The sequence below is a fragment of the Bos indicus genome, chromosome 1 (genome assembly GCF_029378745.1).
Source record: "Bos indicus isolate NIAB-ARS_2022 breed Sahiwal x Tharparkar chromosome 1, NIAB-ARS_B.indTharparkar_mat_pri_1.0, whole genome shotgun sequence".
NCBI lineage: Eukaryota > Metazoa > Chordata > Mammalia > Artiodactyla > Bovidae > Bos > Bos indicus.
This window is the reverse complement of record NC_091760.1, coordinates 128,051,110-128,076,219: the sequence shown is the minus strand read 5'-3', so window position 1 is coordinate 128,076,219 and position 25,110 is coordinate 128,051,110. Positions and strand designations below refer to the sequence as shown.

Sequence of the window (25,110 nt, the reverse complement as noted above, 5' to 3'; positions counted from 1 at the left end):
ATTGACAAGGGGAGGGGGAGGGTGTTGAGAAAGAGGCAGGGCTTGGAGGGGACTCAAGGCTTCCCTGGTAGTCCAGTGGTTAAGAATCCATCTTCCAGTGCAGGAGACATGGGTTTGATCCATGGGTTCGAGACATGGGTTCCCTGACCAGGGAACTAAGATCCCATATGCCACAGAGCAACTAAGCCTGTGTGCCAAAATTAGAGAGTCTGCACACTGCTATGCGGATCCCATGTGCTACAACTAAGACCCAATACAGTCAAATAAATATTTTTAAAAGATATTTATATATAATTATGGGCTTACCAGGTGGCTCAGTGGGTAAAGAATCTGCCTGCAGTGCAGGAGACACCAGACATATGGGTTCAGTTCCTAGGTCGGGAAGATCCCCTGGAGGAGGGCACAGCAACCCCCTCCAGTATTCTTGCCTGGAGAATCCCATGGACAGAGAAGCCAGAGGTTCTGACGGGGACTGACAGAGAAGTCCCTAGGTTGCAAAGAGTTGGACATGACTGAAATGACTGAGCACAGCACACATATATAATTATGCCTGATTTGTGTTGTTGTACAGCAGAAAATGGCACAACATTGTCAAGCAGTTTTCCTTCAATTAAAAAATAAATTAAAAAAAATTTTTTTTAAAGAGTGCTTGAATGGGAAGCTGACATTTTGCTATTGATGCATTGAAGTCCAGCCTAATTCTGAGAGAGAGGTGAATTCCGGTGAAAATCTAGCTGCCCTCTGGGGTCCTCTAACTGGCATGTGTCCTCCATGATCACATGTTTCCTGACCTACTTTGCTTTCCCTGCAGTCCACCTGATCCCAGTGTTGGCAACCAAGAATGGAGTGACCAGCAAGAGTCGAAAGAGAATCATGCCTGACCCGGCAACGGAGCCCCCCGTGATGGACCCGGTATATGAAGCCCTTTTGTACTGCAACATTCCAGGTGTGGCTGAGCGCAGCATGGAAGGTAGGTCGGCTGTGCAGCCCGACATGGTAGCATCTTCACACAGCATCTAAGGAGCTAGACAGCCGGGACTCCAATCCTACAGTCACCACTGGGCTGTGCCCTTGAATGAGTTCCCAGGTCTTAGTTTCCTCATCTGTAAAATGGGTATAACAAGTCATCCCTACTCACAGACAGGGCTGCTGGGACGAGTAAGTAACTGCTTTGAGCAGCATGAGGCACATAAGAAGGCCTCCACAGTTGTTTGCCATCATCCTGATTTTCAGTGAGAATGAGCAGAAAGGTGGCCTTGAAGGGTTCTAGGGGGTCACCCTTGGCTCAACCCTTTCCCAGGTGGGCTCTCTCAGGGCTTAGAACTCCCAAATCATACCCTGATGGTGTCTGACATTAAAGGTGTAGGAAAATATGATTTCTCTGTTGACTTCTGGTTTTCTGAAAGTATATCAAAGAAGATGTTGAGTATTTATCTCTTTCTGCCCAGTCTTGTTTCACAAGAGAAAGATTTAAAGCAGAAATCATGGTTTCCAGTACTTCCATGGGCCTCCCCCTAGTCTGTGGATGTGAGTGAGGCTACCTGAGCAGTCTTGCCCCCACTTCACTGATCTCCAGCCCCCAGCCACACCCCAAAGCCTCCCTGTGAGTGCTGGGACTCTGGGGCATAAGCAGCCTTCTTACGTTCCTCTGCCCTTCCTTGTGAGGGAGTCAGAGGGCCCCCCTCACTCCAACCCAGCATGGCACCCTTCCACCATGGTCACCCCTCCCGGCCTCTGCGAGCTGCAAGAATAGACTGTTGCTGAGTGACAACCAGGCAACGTGCTTTTCTCACGCAGGCCACGCCCCACATCATTTTAAGCTGGTCTCTGCGCACGTGTTCATTCGACACGGGGACAGGTACCCACTGTACGCCATTCCCAAAACGAAGCGCCCGGAAATTGACTGCACTCTGGTGGCTAACAGGTAAATCGCACTTTTCTTAAAAGTCATTGAAAAGAATCTCTTTTCAGATCAAAAGAGTGACTGGAAAACTATTCAAAACAGGATGATAGGGTGGGGGAATGGCCTGCGCATATCCAGTGAGTACTGTTTGCCAGGATTTGGATCTTCAGAACCATCCATTTCACAGTTGAGAGGACAGAGGCCCAGAGAGGTGAGGACACCTGTTTGAGGCCACACAGCAGATAAACTGAGATTTGAGCCCTGGCCAGTCTGCTATCTACAGTCTCCCTTCCTGCTGTTGTTTAGTTTAAGAAACAGTTGAGACATGGTGCAGTGAGCACTGGGCCAGGAGTCCTCAGACCTTGGAGTGGCTGTTCCACTCAGGGCTGCAGGTATGTCCCTTACTCTCTTTGGGTCTCAGCATTCTGTTTCTGAAATGGGGATGCTGCTGCTGACCATGCAGAGTTGGGGTGAGGAGTAAATGGGATGAGAAGGCTGCATATCACCAGCTGCAAAGTCATTTACAGGGAAAGCATTACATCAGGCTTTTCGTTCTTCACAGGAGGAGAGACAACCTGCTCTTGAATGACAGCCTTTAGGATGAAAAATACTTGAAAAGAGAGTAGAAGTGTGCCTGTGGAAATGGCATGGCTCTAAAGTGAGAGGCACGGTTAGCAGTAAAGCAATGGGCCAGGCCTCAGCAGGTGTGTTGGGATCTCACTATCTCCCAGGCAGAGTTTACTGAATGAAGGGAGGAGACGGGGAAGTACTCCGTGGGCAAGATGTTATGGTGATGGAATGCTGTGGGTACCAGCCTGGTGGAACCATTGCCTCCCAGCAGCCAGGGCTGTCCGTTCACAGTGGACTGCAGTGTGAACCCAGGAGTTCCAGGCTAACCCTTTGCATCTCAGCCTTCTTATTGTCTGATATCACAGGAAAGATGAAGTGAACCATTTTATGTAAAAACATCATGAAATACCACATGACCCTAGGCTTTCATTTCCTGCTGGACGTCACAAAGCTTGAAGCCTAGGAATTTGTGTCTTCTTTTCTGTGTTCAGCAAGCATGGATGCATGTCCTCAGGTCCCACAGCCTGGAAAACCTCCTGGGTGGAGTCCAGCCCGTGTGCAGTCATTGGCTTTCTTCCTCATCTCTAGCCCTCTGCGGAGCCTTTCTGCTGGGACCCTCTGCCCCTGCCCACCACTGCCTGCCGGCTCTTCACCCTTCAGGCCTTTGCACCTGTGGTTTGGCTTGCTGGTCCCCTCCTATAGCTCCTCCAAGACCCTCTGAGATGGCACCCCTTCCAGGAAACCTCTCCCACTGCATTAGGGGGTCTTCTCTGCTTACATCAGGCACCACCACTGTCTCACTCAACCTGAAAAGAGGGATGTACAGGAAGGGCCTCAGAACAAAATATTTAATGACCAGACCTTAACTAGCCTAACGTTTAGGGCAGGGATAGAGGCCACTTGCTGTGCTGGATGTTGACCCTTTAGTTACTGGGCTGGAGCATCCAGGGTGATGGGAAGGCGGCTAGAGGAAGTGGCTTCTCTCCTTCGGCACAGCAGAGGTTCAGTGTGTTAACAGCTGACTCAGCCTTGTCATTGTACAGGACTTTGAACAACCCAGGGACAGATGGACTACTGGGCCTCTGAGCTGGCTGGACCCAGATCAGCCTCACAGGCTTTGTGGGAGGTACCCTGCGCTAATGGGCAGCTCTTAGCTTCTGCTCACCTTTCTCGGGCTGGGCTTCAGATTCTCGGGTGGGACAATGGGTCTGCACCCAGGCCAATCAGCTGATGCTGGAAGGCCCCTGGGCACCCTGAGGGCTCTGGGGGCCATCTGGCTATTCCCAGGAAAGGAGCCCACTTGGCAGGGCCGCTGGGCAGCAGGCTAGCCTCCTCCCTACCATCAGGCTCTCCTCCCAGCATCCTTGTTTCTGCCCTCCCACACCACTGGCTCCGCAGGGCATTGGGCCTTACTCATTCTATATCACTGGTGCCCAGCCCAAGCCTGGTTGTTGGACTGGGTTGGTTGCAGAATGAATTCAGGAGCCCAATAAGAATCACCAGTCATCATTGCCTCTCATGCGTCTATCAGTAGATTTGAGCCTCGGCTGTGAAATCCTGGTGAGGTCTAACTGTGGTGATGCAGAAAAGCGCAGAACCTGGTCCCCGCTGAGAATTTGAGCAATGGTGTTTCATTCACTGCAGCAGCCTGGAGTCTCCCAGGCCTGGCCTTTTCTCCTGTCCGAGTGGTTGTGGTCACAAGGCCAGGTCAGGCCCAAGGGCCCCTCGTTCTGCGATGGCAGGACCCGTGACGAGGCCACTTCTGCAGCTGCCACCTGAGCGGCACAGTTCCCAGGAGCCAGCTGCCCCAGCCACCTCTGCGTCATTTCCTTTGGTCTTGACTTTTTGGCCTAGTTCTACTATTTTAGTCCACATTCTGTATTTTTAGGAGCTACTTTCAGTCTTTTCTAGAGAGTGGATAGAATGTGTGCTGTGTGTATGCTTAGTCACTCAGTCGTGTCTGACTCTGGGTGACCTTGTGGACTGTAGCCCACCAGGCTCCTCTGTCCGTGGGGTTTTCCAGGCAAGAATACTGGAGTGGGTTGCTGTTTCCTTCTCCAGGGGATCTTCCTGACCCAGGAAGATCTGCATCTCTCTCTTGTGTCTCGAACATTGCAGGCAGGCTCTTTACCCACTGAGCCATCAGGGAAGGTCTATTTTAGTCCACATTCTGTATTTTTAGGAGCTACTTTAATCTTTTCTAGAAAGTGGGTAGAATATACACGTTTAATTAATTAATGGGATTTAATGAATTCCATCTTTTATAACAATAAATGTTGACTTGTCATTATAAACACACATTTAGCGTAAGAGTGAGGAGGCGTTCCAGCAAAGGGGACCCACTCTGGGACTCTTTGTCCCCTGGGACTGTGGATCTGGGTCACCAGCTGGGCCTGCTTCGTTCCCAGGTGCCAGTTCATCTTCACGAATTACTAATTTTATAGCCTCCTCTGAGGCAGAGCATTCTGAAGTGCACCCTTTACTCCCATCTGGTGCAGGAGACTTCTGGGCTGGCAGGTGGGGGTGCACTGAGCTGAAACAGCAGGGGCCAGACACCCCAATGTTTCCCTTTACAAGGACACCTCCCGTGACTCTCAGAGTCTTTATAGTGGAAGCTGCCTCTTCATGAGTAGTTGTGGGGCTCAGGAACATTGTCCTGCAGGGAGGTGGAGGTCAATTTGAGAGGTTAGCATGTAAACGGTAGCTGAAGCTGTGGGCTTGAATGGTATCACACACAGAGCCTGTGGGGTGAGGAATGGGCCAAAAACAGAGCCCTGAGAGCACCAGCCAATTATAGCACAGAGAGAAAGAAGGGTCCCTGAAGGAGATAGAGAAGTTGCAAACAGGAAGAAGGTAAGAGAGTGATGTTATAAGAGCTGAGGAAGGAGAGTTTCAGGAAGGGGGAGTGGGGAGGGTAATCACATCAAGTAGAGCAAAAAGGCCCAGAAAACCAAAGACTGAGAAAAGTATATTGTTTATCTTTTTAGCATTTTACTTTATTAATACTATAAAATAATAAATTCTTTAATTGGCATAAACTGTAAAAATCTGTGGCATGAACTTGTTCTGGTTTCCAGCCATGCAAGCTTTTTTGAATTGCTTTTTTGAATAAACAGCGTCACTGGTCTTATACCTCTCTCTGCTTGTCTTACTAGTCTGTGCAGAACTCAATAATTGCTCAAATGATGGCTAAAGCACAATACATTTTCTTATATGTGTGTGGATTAGCCTCAGGGCTTCTGTCTAGAGCTTTGTGTAATAAATAGGCGTGAAAATGTATATAAAATGTAAGTAAGAACTCTGAAGCAAATAGTTTGAAGGCTTAAGATGGTAGCACTGCTGGCTCTTTCTGTTTTCAATGTGAAAGTAGATTTCCAATGAGAATACAATAACATGGGTATTTCCTGAAGAAAAATTCCTCATCACAGATACAGTCATTTCTGTGCATGCTGTTATAATAAGGAGAACCAAGGAGAATTCTCCGATGGGCCAGTGGTTAGGACTCAGTGCTTTCACTGCCATGGGCCCAGGTTCGGTCCCTGGTCAGATAACTAAGGTCCTGCAAGCTGTGTAGCATGGCCAAAAAATAAAAATACAGGCAGCCCTCTACATATGAACCTTTAAGTTTCGAATTTTCGAAGACGTGAACATGTGTTCGCATGTCCAGTCATGTAAGTTCGTTCACGTGTCTGCCGTACATTGTCATGTGTGTGCAACCTATACAAGTTGTGCTTTTGTGTACTTTGCTATATAGAGCACAGTAGTTCAGTAGCTTTATTTCAAGCCCAGGATGTCTGGAATCAAGAGTAAAAGCTGTGGTGATGTAGCTGGTACTTATCTTACTTTTCAAGGTACTGTATGGTAAGAGTAAAAGTCTTTATTTTTTGCATTTGTTTTTATGTATTATTTGTGTGAAAAGTATTATGAACCTATTACAGTACACGACTCTATAGCTGATTGTGTTAGTTGACTTCTTAGGCTAACTGTTGGGCTTATGAATGTGCTATCAAACTAGAACTCATTCGTATGTAGGGGACTTACTGTAAAAAATAAAACGGGGAGCCAGGAATGCCTTGCCTTAAATAACAGAAGTTTATCTCTTGCATGAAGGTCTGAGATGAGTATTCTAGGTTGTGTAATTTTCCTTGATCATTCAGGGCCCCAGGTTCCTTCCAGGTTGTTGCTCCCGCCATGCCCTAGGGAGGTGAACTTGACTGAACCTGGATTGCTGCCCTGGGCACGTGTACTTGACTGAACCTGGGTTGCAGGAGTGCCTGAATCGTGGCCAGAGGGAAGGAAGAGAGTGTGAAGGGGGCACACCCATGATCTGAAAGCCTAAACACAGATTGGCATACATCCTTCCATTCCACTGGTAAATACTTAGTCATGTGACTCTACTTAACCGCTAGGATCTCAAAAATGGGATCTAACCAAGTTCCCAAGAAGCAGAGAATGGTTTTTAGTATCTAACTGTTAAAGAAAAACCAGAGCTGAAGAGCAGATAAAGCATTAAAAACAGACCTTATTGAGGAGTTAATACAGTAGGGATAGAACTGAGCTCAGTTCCAGATAGAGCATAGACAAGGGGGGCTTTTTAGCCACGGAGCAGGGTGGGGGTCAGTGGAGGGAGAGTTACTAAGAGGACACATCAGGGTGAAGGGGTTCCAGTTAACTAACTCCACGGCATTCCTGATGAAAGCAGACCCAGGTGATCAGATACAACTGGGGTTGAGGAATTTGATCAGGTATCAAGGGTGATCAGCTACCAAGAGTGGGAGATTCTGGGCTTCCCTAGTGGTCCACTGGTAAAGAATCCACCCGCTGATACAGGAGACATGGGTTTGATCCCTGATCAGGGAACTAAGATCGCACATGCCTCGGGGCAACTAAGCCCATGCACCACAACTACTGAGCCTATGTACCTGGAGCCTGTGCTCTGCAACAAGAGAAGTCACCTTAAAGAGAAGCCCCACACTGTAACTAGAGAAAAGCCTGCATAGCAACGAACACCCAGCACAGCAAAAAAAAAGAGTGCGAGATTCTGGCTAAACTGACTTTAGCAGGATTTTTGCTACAAATGGGCAATGCAAAGACAGGTATAAATCCAAAGATCAAGGCCTGGTTGGGAAGAGAGTTCAGAGGAGACTAAAATTTGACCAAAGAGAGTCTGTCATATAAGTAAGGCTCACTTACGACTGCCTTTATTTTTAATATTTCCATTGAAATCTGGATATTTTAATAAACCATGGGAACTTTCTATATTCATTGCTACAGATTATAGAAAGCTTGGACTTTTCTTGAAGCATCTAAGTGTGGGGCACTTCCCGGTTGAATTCATTTACATGTGTTTTTGAGGTATCTACTGTGTGCTAGGGACCCTCTCACTCCAGGTGTGGAGCAGTATATGAGGTGGGAAGAACTGATCTTGGGAGGCTGTGGGGCGGCCTCAGCTGTGATGGCTTGAAGCAGGAATCTCAGTTCCCCTACCAGGGTTTGAACCTAGGCTGCTGTGCTCCCTAGTTCTTGTCTGCTTTGAAGAAAGAATTCAGCAAAGAGATGAAAAGTAGTGAGATAACTAAAATGTTTATTAAGAGAGCATATATGTGCAGAGGAAGCATGGGCTGGCTCAGAGAGAGAGTCTTGTGCTTTTGGAGGCAGTTCTTCCGGGTTTCCTCTGGCCGGTCATCTTGCTTTGTCTGGCTTTAAGTCCATAACTGGTCTGGCTAAAGGCCCTCCCGTGTGTGCACGTGCATCTTTTAGCCAGGATAGATTCCAGTGCAGAGGTCTCAGGGAAGTTGACAGAACATATTATGGTCTAGCACCCCCTCTCCTAAGGATCCGTTCTTTGCATGCATAGTTTGGGGGTCTCTGACCTCAAGAAAGAGAAATATGTGGTCTCTTTATCTTTTATCCAAGCAGGACTCCGCTTCCTCTTGCTCCTGCTTTATCTTTATCTTGAAATATCTGTCTTCAGGAGACAGATTACAGCCGCTCAGTCTGGGGCCCATATATCTCCTGCCTCAGGACCTGATCATTCAGATCCAGGACAGGCCCAAGGACTCAGGTTACCTGGTCCTCTTCCTGATTAAAAGACTCAGTCTTTTGTTATATTATCCATAAGTGAAGTTTTTCTTTCATGAATTGTCATTTTTCCATATCAGAAACAGGTTTCCATGAATACAGTTAGATATTAAAGCATCATTAAGCAATCAGATTCCCTGAAAACCTGGGACCTCCCAGCAAACACTTTGGGGAAATTTCATTTCTAAAATTGGTAGCAAAGCTTTCTTGGATCCTCAGACATCACCAACCTGAAATAATGGCCTGGAGCAGAATATCTGACTCCTGTTGATAGATAGCCTTTGTTTATGTGGATTCGTTTCGGCAGCCTCATTATCAGTCTGGACATTTTATTTCCCAGTTTGCAAATATATATGTGTTTCAGCCTCAGGGAAAATAACATCCTCTGTTTTTATGGAAAGCCATAATGTCTTGTAGCAATACAGGGTGATTTATTAGACTATATACTGTATGTCAGAATTAGCATTCTCTAAAACATATTTTTGTAATGGTTCTTTTTTTTTAGCTTTATGTTTTCGAAAGATAATAAACCCATTTTTGCAGCCATTGTAAAAGCATTGCCAAAGTTAATTAGGTTTTCAGACAGCAGGGGTCTGCCATTAAACAATTTATCTTTGCTTCTTTTCATGCTGCTTTAGTTTAGTTGGGAACTACTCTATCTGTCCACCTCTGTTTAGCTGGACAATGTATAAACAGTCATAGGCCATTTCATTATTCAAGGGAAAGGTGTGTATATTCATAGATCATCTCATTATTCAGAGAAAATGTATGTATATATTCATAGGTAATTTCATTATTCAGGGAAATTGTGTATTTGTGATTAGACTGATAAATCTTGATTTACCACGTGTGACTTCATGGCAGAAATATAAATAATATAAATTTCATAAGATCTCATACATAACCTGTTTTTTTCCCACTCTTCATTATCACCCCACATGCAGTGAGATACCATATGTGCAAAATGCATAGTGAGCTGTAGAGATATGGGTTATCCTGATCAGTTAATTTTCTTCACAAGAGATTTTCCAGAGGTCATGTAAGTTAAGGATTAAAGGTTACCCCAGTGAAAGTTGGGTGGCCTTTTCTAGGAGGAAGAGGCAGCATGTGGAAAGTCTTGGAAGGGTGCAAGAACAAGTGTGGGGTACAGAAGGCAGATGCTATGTGTGGCCAGAGAACAGCACTGGGGAGCCCTGGGCCTCAGAGTCAGGCAGGGCCAGAGTAGGCTAATGGGCGCATGAGGCTCCTTGGAACGGAGCCAAAACCTACTCAGGGATGCAGGGATAGGAGAGAGGAGCAGAGCAGCCCAGGACGGCACATGGGCAAGGGCAGGGGAAGGAGAAATCGAGGACGACCCCCAACCTAGGCTTGGCTGCCTGGTAAGGTCAGTGGCCTCCTGGAGAGGGAGACAGGAGTGGTGCGGGCTGGGGAACAGAGTGTGTGAGGTCAGCACTAACCCCCACAGGGCTTGAGAAGATGGGCACTCGGAGATGGCAGGGGCTCAGGCTGGCCTTACTGAGTCGGGGGTTTATATGTAGGTGTCAGCAGGCGAGTAATCGTGAGCTGGGAATGTACTATTATTGCAGGTGAGAAAGGGCAAGGCTCACTTGGGATACTGCTTGTTGCAGGTGAAATCGTTGTGGACTTTTTCAGAGCACGTTGACCGCTAACTCTCTGTTGTTTCTTTAGGAAGCCGTATCACTCTAAACTGGAGGCTTTTGTGAATCACATGTCAAAAGGACCTGGAGCCTCTTTCGAAAGCCCCTTGCACTCGCTGCCTCTTTACTCCAGTCACCAGCTGTGTGAGATGGGAGAGCTCACGCAGACAGGTCAGTACATCGACCATTCTTCCACTTACTCTTCCACCCACTCCTGTGTGTGGTAGACGCGAGCAGCGGGGCCTCGGGTGAGACGCTGTGGGCGCGAGGGTGAGTCAGCACTAGGACCTGAAGCGGCTGTGAGCTCACCAAGGTATCTCATTAAACATTGCTTTTTAAAAATATATTTATTATTTTTGGTCGCACTGGGTCTTCACTGCTGTGTGCAGGCTTTCTCTAGTTGCAACACGTGGGGGCTACTCTTCATTGCACTGCACTGGCTTCTCATTTCAGTGACTTTTCTCACATGTGGGCTCAGTAGTTGTGGAGCACAGGCTTAGTTATCTAAGGCATGTGGGATCTTCCCAGATCAAACAAGGATCAAACCTATGTCCCCTGCTTTGGTAGGTGGATTCCTATCCACTGCTCCAACCAGGGAAGTCCCATCTGATTTCTACATATTAAAAATAGCCTTTTCTCTTATTATTAAAAATATATATATTCATGGAAGAGAAAGTAGGAATGACAATTAGGCAAAAGGAAGACGAATCTAAAGCACTCATAATCTCACCAAAGAAATTAATAACCATTAGTGTTAATATCCGGAGAAGGCAATGGCAACCCACTCCAGTACTTTTGCCTGGAAAATCCCATGGATGGAGGCACCTGGTAGCTTGTAGTCCATGGGGTCACTAAGAGTCGGATACGACTGAGCAACTTCACTTTCACTTTTCACTTTCATGCATTGGAGAAGGAAATGGCAACCCACTCCAGTGTTCTTACCTGGAGAATCCCAGGGACAGTGGAGCCTGGTGGGCTGCCGTCTATGGGGTCGCACAGAGTCGGACACGACTGAAGTGACTTAGCAGCAGCAGCAGCAGCAGTGTTAATATCTGTATGCAGTCATGGGTATGCACACACACACACACACACTCATTCTCACAGGTTGTATCTTCCTCAGCACTATTTTGTAGCCCACTTTTTCACTTAATAATGTATTGTGATAATCTTTCCCTACCAATATGTGTTCATCAACAACATAATTTCTGATAGCTGCATATTCTTCCACTATGGATAGGCTACGATGTATGTAACCAGTCCCATATTCTTAGATACTTAAGACGAAACAGCTAAAAGGTTTTAGTGCCCAGATCTGAGGGACATGCATATGGTAGAGCCCCACCACACATGGAGCCTGCAAGTGTGTTCCTCACAAAAGCCATCTCTCCCTCTGCGGCCCTGCTCATACTACTGTGCAGCCAGTACACTGTCAGCATAGGTTGGTGAGTTAACTGTGGGTTGGCACGAGAAAGAACTGGTGCCCCCGAGAGGTTCCAGCTTCCTGTCTTCAGTCTGAGACCTCAGAGGACCTTTGTGTGGTCACTGGTCTTTCTGGAGGAATCAGGATGACCATATTTTGTTTCTTGATCCACCAGCATCTTAGGACCTCAGCTTTGATGGAAAGAAGGTCCATCAAACCCCATTGGTTTCCCCATGTTTTGAAAACTATTATTATTGGGGAGAATGATAGTAAATGACCAAGTGGGGCAAGATGAAGGCTCTGGAGGACTAGCCTTGCACAAGGAGTTTTGTCAAAAGCTTTTGCTAATTAGTTCCACATGCGCAAGCTCTGCATTAGTTTAAAGCAGGAGTCCTGGGATTTCCCTTGCGGTCCATGGCTAAGACCCTGTGCTCCCAATGCAGGGGGCCCGGGTTCAGTCCCTGAACCGGGAACTCTATCCCACATGCCACAACTGAAGATCTTGTATGCTGCATCTAAGACCTGGAGCAGCCAAATGAATAAATATTTAAAAAACAAATAAAAATAGAGGAGTCCTTCTCCTACCAGAACCAGAGCCCCCTTTTATTAACAAATATTTTGTGGTGCTCTCTGAACTATCCCAAAGTGAAATTCAAATATAACCGTTCTATATATATAATTTTACAAAACAGTTATATCAGGTATCCTACCTGTAATATGAAGTAGAAACAAAAGGAAATGATCTTGTTATGTAATTGTATATATCTCACTATAAATGTTTGATCACACCTTTGTTAGAAAAGAGAATGAAGTAATCAATTGCTTGCATGTAAGTGTAGATGGGTGTGGTGACAGCTACAAATGCAGACTGATCAAAGGATGTACATTGATGACACTTAATACCCCGTACATTGATGACTCTTAATACCCCGTATATCAGGACATGATTTATTTGACAAATGTGATCAAGACAAAAGACAGATGTCCCTTAATTTATTTCTGGAAAATTCAGTAGATGTTGATGTTATGCAAAAATGGTTTTATGTCTGTAGACACAAAAAAACAGTTTTGAAATTGAAGTATTAAAACTTCAAGGATTAAAGTATTAAAACTTGAAGGATTTTCACATATGGGAATATCTTGTACATTCAAAAGTTATTCAGAACAGAGAACAGTTCCTCGTGAAGACTGTCCAGCCCTTGGCCCCCACCCACAAGGGGTCAGCAATGTTCCTCCCCATGTTACCATGACAACCCTAACCCTCCCTGAGGGCAGAACTGTGCTTGCTGAGAACCACTGGTGGTGAGTAACAGAAACCAACTCAAGCCAAAAAGAAAAAAAAGGACATTTATTATAAAGACTGAGGATGACTCACAGACTCTAAGGGCAAGAATATGACTAGGCCTCCAGAGACTGGTCCCAGCGATAAAAAAGCTGTCTGTCTCTGCTGCTATGGTTTTGCTGTGTGTCTGTCAATGGAGACAGTCCTGGCCACATGTAGAGATGAACTTACACGGTCACGTTCTTGAGAGAATCTGATGGCGTCCTTGAGGGTCAGTGTCCATCAGCTGGCTGGGAGGTCAGGGTAATCGCATCAAGTAGTTTACTCATTCCCATCTTTCTTTCCAATTGACCTATTATCATCAGTGTTTTTCAAATTAGCCTTGCCCTAGAAATCTTATTTGTGGTAGTTTGCTCCTATTCCCTTGGTCTCTTTTAATGGTCATTTTTATCTATTTGAAATTTTGCATCGCTGTTGGAATAATCATTTATAAGTGACACACTTTGGGGACCTCACAGGAACCGTGTAAGATGCAGTTGGTCATTAGTGTCTACTCTGTCCCAGGTGCTTTAGCAGCTGCCGTGTGTAGGGCAGGAGGGTGACTGGATGGCACGGCATGGAGGCCCCTGAGGGTGCTGCTGCCAGCTGCAGGTTCTTACAGAATAAACACAGGCTTTGGAGTAGACAGACCTATGAAGTGGGGCATGTAACATATTCCCGACAGAGCTGGTGGCCAGTTGCATTTGACAGTGTGTGTAAAGCGCTGAGCACAGTTCTAGCACATGCTAGGCTCAGCAAATGCAGCGAATGCCTCAGAAGTCCAGCAGCCTGTGTGAACAGGAGGGAATGGTTAATTCCACCTGGGGGAGAAAGAGAAGGACAGAAAAGGAATTATAGTATTGGAGTCAGGATGAGGATTTCACTGGGAAGAGAAAGGGAAGGACAGGAGCCGGGTTGTGAAGATGCAAGTTGTGTTTGGAGAGAAGGAGACACCCTGAATGGGTAATATTTCGGCATGAACATGTAGGGAGAAGGTGATGTGAGCCGGGACTAAGAGCACAGGTTGGGCCCACATGGGAGCTGAAGCTCTGGCTCAGCCACATCTTAACTGTGAATGGCTTGGGCCTCAGTTTCCTTCTGCTTTCTTTGTTGTTTTTTTTGTGAGGAATAAAGGAGAAAGGTCTGGTGGCCTTTCATAGGTGGCCTCAGAATGTAGGGTAGGCCCAGAAGAAACTGGGGGCCAGACACAGATTCTGGGTGTTGGCCCCTCTGTGCAAGTCATTTGGAAATGCTAAGACCTGTCCCAGCCCAGATCTCTGAGGGGACTCTGCTCTCAATACTCTTCATTCGGAGTAGGATCTAGATAGCCTTCATGTTATTTTTTTCCCCCTGAGCTGTTCCCCTTCCTGGGCCAACACTGTTCACTCTGTCCCACACATTTCAGCCTGAAGTTGTCTTATCTTTTTGGTTGGGCTTTTCAGACCAGTCGGGCATCTGAATAAGTGGCATCACTGGTCACAGGGCCTGCCCATGGTTTACACTCAGGGAACTGCGATCTCACACTGAAAGGCCATCCCAACATCCTGTTGGCTGGAGAGTGAGCTTGCTCTTATCTTGGATTGCCTTCTCCTACTTGAAGATAAGGCTTTTTCAGTGTTTGTTTTTGTTTTTCTTTTTAACTGTACTGTGGCATAGTTCCTGTGTGTAGTTCAAAACTGTAACTACTAAAGAGAAACTTAAAATTCATGCTGCTACCCACGTTCTATCACCACCCCCCATTTCTGTGCCCCTGTCACCCCCAGATAACCATCGTGTGCCTTTCCAAAGTTTCTTTATACAAAACACAGGCAGCTGCTTATATAACGTTCTTATTTTCCCCCTCATTTTAATTTAAAAGGAGCATAGTAAACACGCTGTTCAGCAATTTTCTCTCTTTTTTTCCCCCAAATATTCCATCTAGGTACCTGGGAGATCATTCCATATCTGTGCAGGGAGAGTATCCTTGCTCATGGGCAGGTAAAGGGCAGGACTGGGCAGAATGTACCCAGAAGGTGAGCAGAGAGCCTTGGGCTGGGAGAATAGGGAGTATGGCGTGAAGAAGGGAACTGGGCAGCCAGGATTTGACTTGTTCTCCTTGCCTGGCTGATTTCTGTGAGCTCCCAGGCACTCTGAGGAGATTTGTCCCTGGGCAGGAGGGAGAAAGCTCTCCTTAGGCTCTGTTACCTCCCGCACCTCCCCCAGCAGGCTGGTCTTACCTCTAAGCCCCACCAGTCACAACCCTCCTCCAGAGGAGGGACTGAGGCAGACAGATGGTCCCTGTACTCCCTGGAAAGGTGTGGGTCCAGAGGACAGGGCCCCACTCTGCTCATCCCTTTGTGCGTAATCCCCTTCAACATGCTGGTGGGAGCCCCTTCTGGAGGGTCCCTTGCAGTGGAGGCCAGGCTCGAGGATGTAACCATACAGTGTCTGAAGCCTTCCAGCATTGGGCGCGCCTCAACTCCCCTGGCTGTCCCTTTCACTGAGCTGGTAGTGAGGCAAGCGTGTGGTGCTCTTGTGTTTCAGGGGTCGTGCAGCACCTGCAGAACGGCCAGCTGCTGAGGGACATCTACTTGAAGAAACACAAGCTCCTGCCGAGTGACTGGGCTGCAGAGCAGCTTCACTTAGAGACCACTGGCAAGAGCCGGACGCTGCAGAGCGGGCTGGCTCTGCTCTATGGCTTTCTGCCAGATTTTGACTGGAAGAAGGTTTATTTCAGGCACCAGCCCAGTGCTCTGTTCTGCTCTGGGAACTGCTATTGCCCACTGAGGAACCAGTACCTGGAGAAGGAGCAGCGTCGGCAGTACCTATTACGTTTGAATAACAGGCAGCTGGAAAGGACCTACGAGGAGATGGCCCGGATCGTGGACATCCCCACCAAGCAGCTCCGGGCTGCCAACCCCATAGACTCCCTGCTCTGCCTCTTCTGCCACAACGTCAGCTTCCCCTGCACCAAGAATGGCTGTATCACCATGGACCACTTCAAGGTGATCAAGACGCATCAGATAGAGGATGAGAGAGAGAGGCAGGAGAAGAAGCTGTACCTGGGGTACGCGCTCCTGGGTGCCCACCCCATCCTGAACCAAACTGTCAGCCGCATGCAGCACACAGCAGAGGGCAAGAAGGAGGCGCTCTTCACCCTCTACTCTGCTCATGACGTGACTCTGGCCCCGATTCTCAGTGCCTTGGGCCTTACGGGAGCCAGATTCCCACGGTTTGCGGCCAGGTTGGTCTTTGAGCTCTGGCAGGACAGGGAGAAACCCCGGGAGCACTCCATCCGGATCCTCTATGACGGTGTTGACATCACGTTCTACACTTCATTCTGCCAGGACCACCACAGGCGGTCTCCCAGGCCCATGTGTCCCCTCGAAAATTTAGTCCGCTTCATCAAAAAGGACATGTTTGTGGCCCTGGGTGGTGGTAGTACCAATTATTATGAAGCATGTCACAGGGAAGGGTTCTAAAAGGTACACGATGCAGCGCTGAGAATCTATGCCAATTCAAAAGGATGGGAAGGTCCACTTCTAGTTCTGTTGGCTGCTTAAGTTACAAGGTGGTTTTTAAAGGCCAGAAATCATGCTTGGGGCCCATGTGGATTTGGGGTTGAACAGGGAGTATGTTACTGTAATTGGGTACGTGAGTAACTTGAGACACAGTGGTCAGTTCACAGAGAAAGGAAGGTACTTTATTCCAGCGAGACTTTACTTGATGCCAGAATAATATTTCAGTGCCCAAAGCTGCCATTTCAAATGTGTATTCTTTAGATCTGCCTTGGTACTGTGTGATGGAATCAGCAAACTTCAGCCAAAGCTCCTCTTCATCTGGGACAACCTCACCTTGTCCTTGTTCAGTGAATGGTTTCCTGAAGTGATTCATTTAAAACAGGGGTGGGCAAACTTTTTCCATAAAGGGCCAGATAGTAAATATTATAGACTCTGGACCAAAAGGCCACCTATAGCGCCTGTCACAGCAGCTCGACGCTGCTCTTGTAACATGAAAGCAACCACAGATGACCCATGGATGAGTTAAGCATGGCTGTCACAGGCCACACAAAAGAGGCAGTGGGCCAGCTGTGGCCTGAGGGCTGTGGTTTACTGACCCCCATTCTAAGAACCAGGCTGCACTACAATTGCACGTTCAGCACTTTTTGAGAGAACCAGTTGAATACCCAGAATTATTCAGTGGTGCCTCCAGTAACTTCTGCTAGAAACACAGAATCTGGTCTGTATCTGACATTATAACAAAACTTGAGGGGGAAACAAACATTGAATCAGAATGAATCATAAAAAAATTACTAGAATAATACTTGATGTTCATGATGATTGTGGTATAAGATAGTTTTGAGTATGTCTTCGATATTTGTCTGCTGTAGTCTGTTTGCTGTACATGCTGAAATTTTTGTATTCCATTTAGTATTTTTATAGTCTAGGAAAATATTTTCTAAGACCAGTTTTAGATGTGCTCTTATTCCTATGAAATATTCAATTTACTGTGTCTGCTTGGTGGTTAGAAGGGAACTAGAAGCTGAATTCAGGCACTTTCTCCCAATAAAACTAATGATGATGGCTCTTTCCCTTTGACAAGCAGTAGAATTGGATCAATTTTTAAACCATTTTCGTCAGTTTCAAATGGTAAATTCAAATTGATTTTTAAATAAGTTTTTGGAAGAACTTTGTTACTAGATAGTTAAATAATCTTTATAAGGTATTTTATATATTAGAAGCAATTATAATTAAATCTGTGATTTCTGCCTAAAATGGTGCTAGTTCTGTGCAAAGAAATGTAAAGTGAGATTCTCCAATGTCATTGCCATTCCAGCCTTTTTTGTCTGTTTTTGTCCAGTGTTTCATTTGAATACATCTGTTTCTATTAATAAATTTTTGAAGAATACTCATACATGTAACTCATGGTTTGTACCTATAAGTCACTGTTTCTTTTCAAGTGAGTTTTAATTGTTTTATCTTAAATAAAAGCATTTTAAATTAGAAAACTCTACAGTACACATGGGGAAGGGAGGCCAGTGTGACTAGCAACGGGCCAAGCTGGGCCTGCTAGGGTGACCGGAAGGGACAGAGTCCTGCCCTGGGCCACAGAGGGGCTACAGCTTCCTTCTCTGACAGGAGCATCAGGACTTGGTGGTCAAGGGTGTGTCACAGCTGGTGGCCCTGGACTGGGTGACAGTTTATCTCAAAGTCTTCTTTTATTGCTGAAAATTGTGTGTTGTTGTCCAGTCAGTAAGTCGTGTTCAACTCCTTGTAACCCCATGGACTGCAGCATGCCAGGCTTCCCTGTCCTTCACTATCTCCCAGAGTTTGCTCAAACTCATGTCCCTGGAGTTGGTGATGCCATGCAACCATCTCATCCTCTGTCGTCTCCTTCTCCTCCTCCACTCAATCCTTCTCAGCATCAGGGTCTTTTCCAATAAGTCGGCTCTTATCAGATAGCCAAAGTACTGGAGCTTCAGCTTCAGCATCAGTCCTTCAATAAATACTCAGAGTTGATTTCCTTTAGAATTGACTGGTTTGATCTCCTTGCTGTGTGTTGTCTTTTGAATATTTAAAGCCTATGCAAGTTTTTTTTTTTTTTTGCTCCCACTCGCAATCTATCTAAATCAGAACTGGTAAACACAGCTTGAAGATTTTAAAGTAAAGGTGAATCAGGAGATATTTTAAAAATCAATTTTGCAACATCTGTTTTGATAAAGGTGGATATTTTGCATAAGAGCTCATATTAAAAGTGCAGAGGTTTTGCCTCCTAAGACACTGGGTATGCTGCTGCTGCTGCTGGTAAGTCGCTTCAGTCGTGTCCGACTCTGTGTGACCCCATAGACGGCAGCCCACCAGGCTCCCCCGTCCCTGGGATTCTCCAAGCAAGAACACTGGAGTGAGTTGCCATTTCCTTCTCCAATGCATGAAAGTGAAAAGTGAAAGTGAAGTCGCTCAGTCGTGTCCGACCCTCAGCGACCCCATGGACTGCAGCCTACCAGGCTCCTCTGTCCATGGGATTTTCCAGGCAAGAGTACTGGAGTGGGGTGCCATTGCCTTCTCCAAGACATTGGGTATGAATGGCATTAAACTATCCTCCTCAGTATCTAGTTCTGACACATTTCATTTCTATAAACAAACACTGAGCACCCAGCTGAGGGTGCTGGAGTTTGTCCTTGGTTTCAGGGCAATGGTCTCAATGACTTAGATTACGGCAAGTGTGGGTGTGCACACTGCATAACCAGCTTTGTTGTTTTCATGATTAAAATTAATACATGCACATGGGGAAACAGTCAAACAATACTGAAAACAACTTCAAAGGAGTTCTCTAATCCTACCTCCAGAGGGAACACGATGAGCTGCTTGAAAAGTATTCTTCCAGAAATTTAACTTGCAGATACAGATATATGTATAATTTTTAAATAGGAACAAGATTATTCAACTTATATTGTCCTGTGACTTCCTTCCTTCAAAATATATTTTGTTTCCTTTAACAGTATGTCTTAGACATATTTCTCGTTGTTTCCCTTAACAGAATGTCTTAAAGATTTCCATATTGAGAGGAGAGGTGGGGGAAAGAAAGAAAGAGAAGGAAGGAAAGACAGCTCTTTTATAGCCATAGAAAATATTTCATGATTTCATGATATAGATGAGACATACTTTTTAATATTTTTAAAGTAATTCCCTTTTTTCTTTTGAGATTTTACTAAAAGAATATTTATATAGTATTCCTGACACAAACATTTTGGCATTTTGACAGCCAGGTAGCTTTATAAAATCATCAGTCAACTGACTGAGTTTATCAATTTAATCTTTCCACAAAAAAACGACCAGCTTTGAAAGTAGTTGGCAGGACTGAATAGCAGTTGTATCATTGTGTTGACTCAGGATGCATATCCAGCTTTTCCTGACTATCCAAAGTAGACATTTTAAAAAATAATTTGATTATTTGCTAGATCTTTGTTGCTGCGTGGGCTCCTCTCTCATTGCGGTGTGCAGGCTTCTCATTGCGGTGGCCTCTCTGTTTGCAGAGCACGGGCTCCAGAGCACTTGTTTCAGTAGTTGTGGCATATGGACTCAGTAGCTGCAGTTCCCAGGCTCTACAGCACAGGCTCAATAGTTGTAGCACACGGGCTTGGTTGCCCCATGGCACGTGGAATCTTCTCAGATCAGGGATCAAACCCATGTCTCCTGCATTGGCAGGCGGATTCTTTACCACTGAGCCACCAGAGAAACCCTAAAGTAAACATTTTAACCAAAGATAACCACACTGATCTTCAAATGGTGATATTTAGAGCTGTGTGTTCATATAGTAGACACTGGCCATGGAAAGCTACCATAAATGAGATGTGGTTCGTCTGAACTGGCATAAGACAATTAGTGAGACATATTTTAATTTTCTCATTAAAACTGAATGAAATTAAAACAGAGCCCCCCTAGAAACTTCCCCAGGACCTAGCAACCTCCAGCCCTTCACCCTCCCTTTCCTGCCTGTGTCCCCTTACCTGTACGTGCGTGCTCAGTTGCTCAGTCGTGTCCGATTCTTTGTGACTCCATGGACTGTAGCCCATCAGACTCCTCTGTCCATGGGATTTCCCAGGCAAGAATACTGAAGTGAGTTGCCATTTCCTCCTCCAGGGGATCTTCTTGACCCAGAGAATGAACCTACGTCTGCTGCGTTGGCAGGTGGATTCTTTACCATCGAGCCACATAGAGTTCAAGACCAGTTCTGTATCATTTCCCAGGTATAAGGCCTCAGGCATCGGGTTCCTCATCTGTAAACCGGGATGACACCTCCCACAAGAGTACAGGTAAAGCCCTGGGCAGCGTGGGTCATCCCCACAATGAAGCCTCCACTACTGCCCCCCACTTACTCTTTCTTTTAACTGTGCTGAGTTACCAAAACCAGCCAGAACTAGAATATGTCCCTGCCCTTTTTTTAAAGCCAGGAAGCCACCTGGGGGCACAGTGTTATGCTCTAGGCATAACTGGGAGGTACAGTTCTCCAGGCTCATGCACTTACCTTTGGGGAAAAAAATAACTCAATTCTTCTGAGTCCTGCATGTGTGCTTTGATAAAAAGCACAAAGTGACACCTTATCATAAACATCTCAATGATTTCCCAAGGGAGATAAAGCTCATTGCTCATCCTTTCCTCGTTTCCTTCATCATCTCTGTCTAATCCCCAGCTTCCTGCTTGAGTTAGAGTTGCTATCCACTGCAGAAGCGGCAGCTGACCAAAGTTCAGCAAAGGAATGGGAGTCCGGAGGCTGAGGCCATGGGTCTGGCCCCTCTGTGGCCCCAAGAGGCACTGAAGGCAAAGCAGCCCAGGAAGTGATGTGCATCTCAGCAGAGGACTACTTGCCCTCCGTGCCTCTGCTTTAGGGAGCTGCACCCCTCCCTGTTCCTGGGGCCCACCAGTGAGGCATCCTCCAACCTCCCTCCTCCCCAGGGCCCAGGAAAGGCAAGTCCTTCTGGTGGGCAGCTAGCTGCTTGCTTCCAGCATGGAGCCGAGTGTGTCTTAGTTAGGCACTCCCCAAATGATAAATCCTTTCAGGACCCTTTCTTCAGAAGCTGGTCAGAGACTGGGGCTCCCACAAATGCAAAGCTGCTTGTGCCAGTGAAGGGATGCCACACTGCCCTCTAGTGGCAACTCGGCCTGCCCCTTGATCGGCAGTTTTTCCTCTTTTCCCTGCAAATAGTAAACGGAGAAGCCAGTTAGCACGTAGGCATGCACAGATGAGGCCTCTTTCCCAGCAAGCTGAAGCTCCCTCTTGTGGCCTAGGAGTCAAGTCTTCTCTTCACCTACCTACACTGTCTTCAAGATGTAACAAGAAGAGACATTCTGTCTCCATATAGTCTCACCCCAAATGCCCTTTTATCTAACTGATGAACCAGCTGTTTGGCAGGCTCATAACTGGCTCCCTGATAAACAGACCATTAAATTGACCTTCTAAATGATGGATCCTGATGGTCTACTGTCCATCTGAAAAATTAATCCTGAGTACTGGCTGGTTGGCTGATTAAGTTTCTAAGTCACAAATCATTTGATTGACCTACTGTCTTTTTTTTGGAATCTTATTAATTTTTTTTTTTTTTTTTACCTGCTCTGGGTCTTTGTTGCTGCGCACAGGCTTTCTCTAGGGGCTACTCTTCATTGTGGTATGTGGGCTTCTCATTGTGGTGGCTTCTCTTGTTGCAGAGCAAAGGCTCTAGGCACACGGGCTTAGTTGCTCTGGAGCATGTGGGATCTCCCTGGACCAGGGATTGTGTTCCAGTTCCTTGCATTGGCAGGCAGATTCTTAACATCTGGACCACCAGGGAAGTCCCAACCTACTGTCTTTCTAACTGAACTACTAAGCTTAAATAATTAAACATCTGAAAGCTTAAACTGTTCGCATCAGGTGGCCAAAGTATTGGAGCTTCAGCTTCATACTTTGGCCACCTGATGCAAATAGCCAACTTACTGGAAAAGATCGTGATGCTAGGAAAGATTGAAGGCAAAAGGAGAAGGGGGCAACAGAGGATGAGGTGGTTGGATAGCATCACGGATTCAATGGACGTGAACTTGGGCAAACTTAGGGAGATAGCGAGGGACAGGGAGGCCGGGCATACTAGTCCATGGGGTCACAAAGAGTCGGACATGACTTAGCAACTAAACAACAACAAAGCTTGAACTACCAGCCTGGCTGACTCTCCCACTAACCATTTAGTGTTTATGACTGACGCTGCCCAGCCGAGGTCTGGCAAGACGGAAGGCCTGGCTCCATCACTAGAGGTAACAGTTGGGTGGGAGAAGAGACTGCTCCTTCCTCATACTCTGATTCCTCTTTGAACTCGGGGACCCACTCTTCTCCCCTCTAGAGCCACCTCAAGACTCCAGAGGGGACAACCAGGAAACTGACCTTCTTATCTACCTCTACACAGGTTCGTCGGAGAAGGCAATGGCATCCCACTCCAGTACTCTTGCCTGGAAAATCCCATGGATGGAAGAGCCTGGTAGGCTGCAGTCCATGGGGTCGCTAAGAGTCGGACATGACTGAGCGACTTCATTTTTCACTTTCCACTTTCATGCATTGGAGAAGGAAATGGCACCCCACTCCAGTGTTCTTGCCTGGAGAATCCCAGGGATGGGGGAGCCTGATGGGCTGCCGTCTATGGGGTCGCACAGAGTCAGACACGACTGAAGCGACTTAGCAGCAGCAGCAGCACAGAGGTTCTTAACCAGGGCTCCCTGGTGGGTTTAAATTTTGTTTCCAGATAGTGTGGATACAAAGAGGTGTGTTATCTTGGAAGAGGGGTCACAGCTTTCGTTGGAATCTCCAAAGAATCCAGCACACACAAATATCTTCAGAACTATTGCTCTGGGAAGATCCTCAGCAAACACATTCAGACAGGAAAAAACCCTTAGCTAAATTCAAGCCCCATTTCTCTCTCACATCAGTCCAGGGTGGCGGGAAGATTAAGGTAGGAAGGGTTAGAGAGTCACAGTGGGCATGGGTGTGGTAGGGTGGAAGGATAAATGCTGTGTATGAAGTTTCCAGAGAGAAGCCCAAGGATATCAACGTGTGTCCTTTCGGTTTGCAGGTTACATGCAGCCCAACCTGCAGGGCACCCTCAGCTCTGGGCAGAGGGCTCTTTGAGCTGAGAGGAAGGATACATTTACTAGGGTCTTTGTCTGGGGTAGGGAGTATTGTGAGCATGTGGTTATGAGCAGCTATGTGTTTATTTACACACCCGTGTGCTCACAAGGGTGAGTATAACACAGCCTGTGGTTATGTGCATGGATGTTCTTTGTGTCAGTGTACATTGTGTGCTCATTCCTGGACCCCTCAAGTCTTTGGCGAGGGTGGGTGGGGTGTTGAAACAGATTCTGGGTAAGAATTTCACTAAGTGAGACAATCTACAGACCGGCCGGAGGCCCACACGAGAAGTGCGGGAATCCTCAACTCCTCTCTCTCCTTGAACCCCGCATCCCCCTCATCCCGAGTCCACTGCCACCGTCGGATCCCATCGCCTCCCCCTGCACTACTACTCGGTCTTCAATGCCCTTCCCTCGAGCCCCCTCCGGACAGCAGCCACAGTGCCCTTATTTTTCTGAAGTTAGGATGCCTAGGTAGCGCGCCCCACCGAAATCCACAACAGATTTATACTGTCAGGGGATAACGCCCGAGATCTCCTCCGTGTGACTCGGGGTCCTTTCACGACCGCGGCCTTGCTCGCTGAGCACTCTGCGCTCTCGAGGCCCCGTTCTTTTAAATGCGTCGCTGCTGGGCCTGGTTCTATTCCGCACCCCCAAGCTTTGGCTCTGATGCCTCGTCCTCCCAGCCTTTACGCACTCCTACACCCTGCATCTCGGCGATTATCACTTGCCGCTGTAACTGCCCGATTACAACTGGCAATTGTAATTGACAGAAGATCCAAGTCCGTCCGTCACGTTTCACTTGGGGACCCCTCCCCAGAGGACTCCCCAGAGGACAAAGCCTGAGCCGGCGCAAGTTACAGGCCAGCCACACACAACCTCACGTGTCTCTTTCCCGCCGGGCGGAGCATCAGAAGCCCAGGGAGGCGAAGACGAAAATGCGCGTGCGCATAAGGACCAGTAGGAACTACGACTCCCAGAATCCTCCTGACAATATTCCATTCCCACAAGGCCTCGCGGGGCCCCACCCCGGAATTGTGCTCTTTGCCTGAAAGCGGAAGTTAGGGCGAGTTTGGCGGTGGAGTCGGTGCCTGAGAGGGTAGAAGAGGTTTTACGGATTGTCTACCTCCAGGGGTCGTCAGTGAGTCAGAAACCGGGACGTCAGAGGGAAAGGACCTGGCAACAGCCTTTCAGTGCATTATTCCGCTTTCCCTCTGGCGCGCACGACCAGGCCCAAAGCCGCCGTACACTCCCACCGCCGCGTTCTCTGTCCCCACCTCTGGACGGTCCCTGGGAATAGAGGCCGATGGCTCGATGGTCTTCAGTTCAGTTCGGTTCAGTTCAGTTCTGTCGCTCAGTGGTGTCCGACTCTTTGCGACCCCATGAACTGTAGCGCGCCAGGCTTCCCTGTCCATCACTAACTCCCAGAGCTTACTCAAACTCATGTCCATCGAGTCGGTGATGCCATCCAACCATCTCATCCCCTGTCTCCCCCTTCTCCTCCTGCCTTCAATCTTTCGCAACATCAGGGTCTT

The 25,110-nt window shown here is 47.1% G+C and overlaps 1 protein-coding gene and 1 long non-coding RNA gene across 8 annotated transcripts in view; one reads left to right on the top strand and one right to left on the bottom strand.

Annotated features, from left to right (window-relative positions):
- The window catches only part of PXYLP1 (2-phosphoxylose phosphatase 1), a 113,750-nt gene extending 95,910 nt beyond the window's left edge, over positions 1-17,840 (top strand). For all 7 annotated transcript variants that reach the window (XM_070794021.1, XM_070794011.1, XM_070794016.1 and 4 more), the window contains 4 exons: positions 812-970; positions 1,798-1,924; positions 10,244-10,383; positions 15,477-17,840. In XM_070794021.1, the coding sequence (XP_070650122.1) occupies positions 812-970; positions 1,798-1,924; positions 10,244-10,383; positions 15,477-16,414 (1,364 nt within the window). In that variant the 3' untranslated portion in view covers positions 16,415-17,840. The remainder of the gene's footprint in view (positions 1-811; positions 971-1,797; positions 1,925-10,243; positions 10,384-15,476) is intronic.
- Positions 14,793-21,999, bottom strand: LOC139184231 (uncharacterized). The gene is made up of 2 exons (XR_011567812.1): positions 20,440-21,999; positions 14,793-20,171 (listed from the first exon to the last, which is right to left on the bottom strand). It is a non-coding gene; the product is annotated as an uncharacterized lncRNA (long non-coding RNA).
- Positions 22,000-25,110: the final 3,111 nt, after the last annotated feature.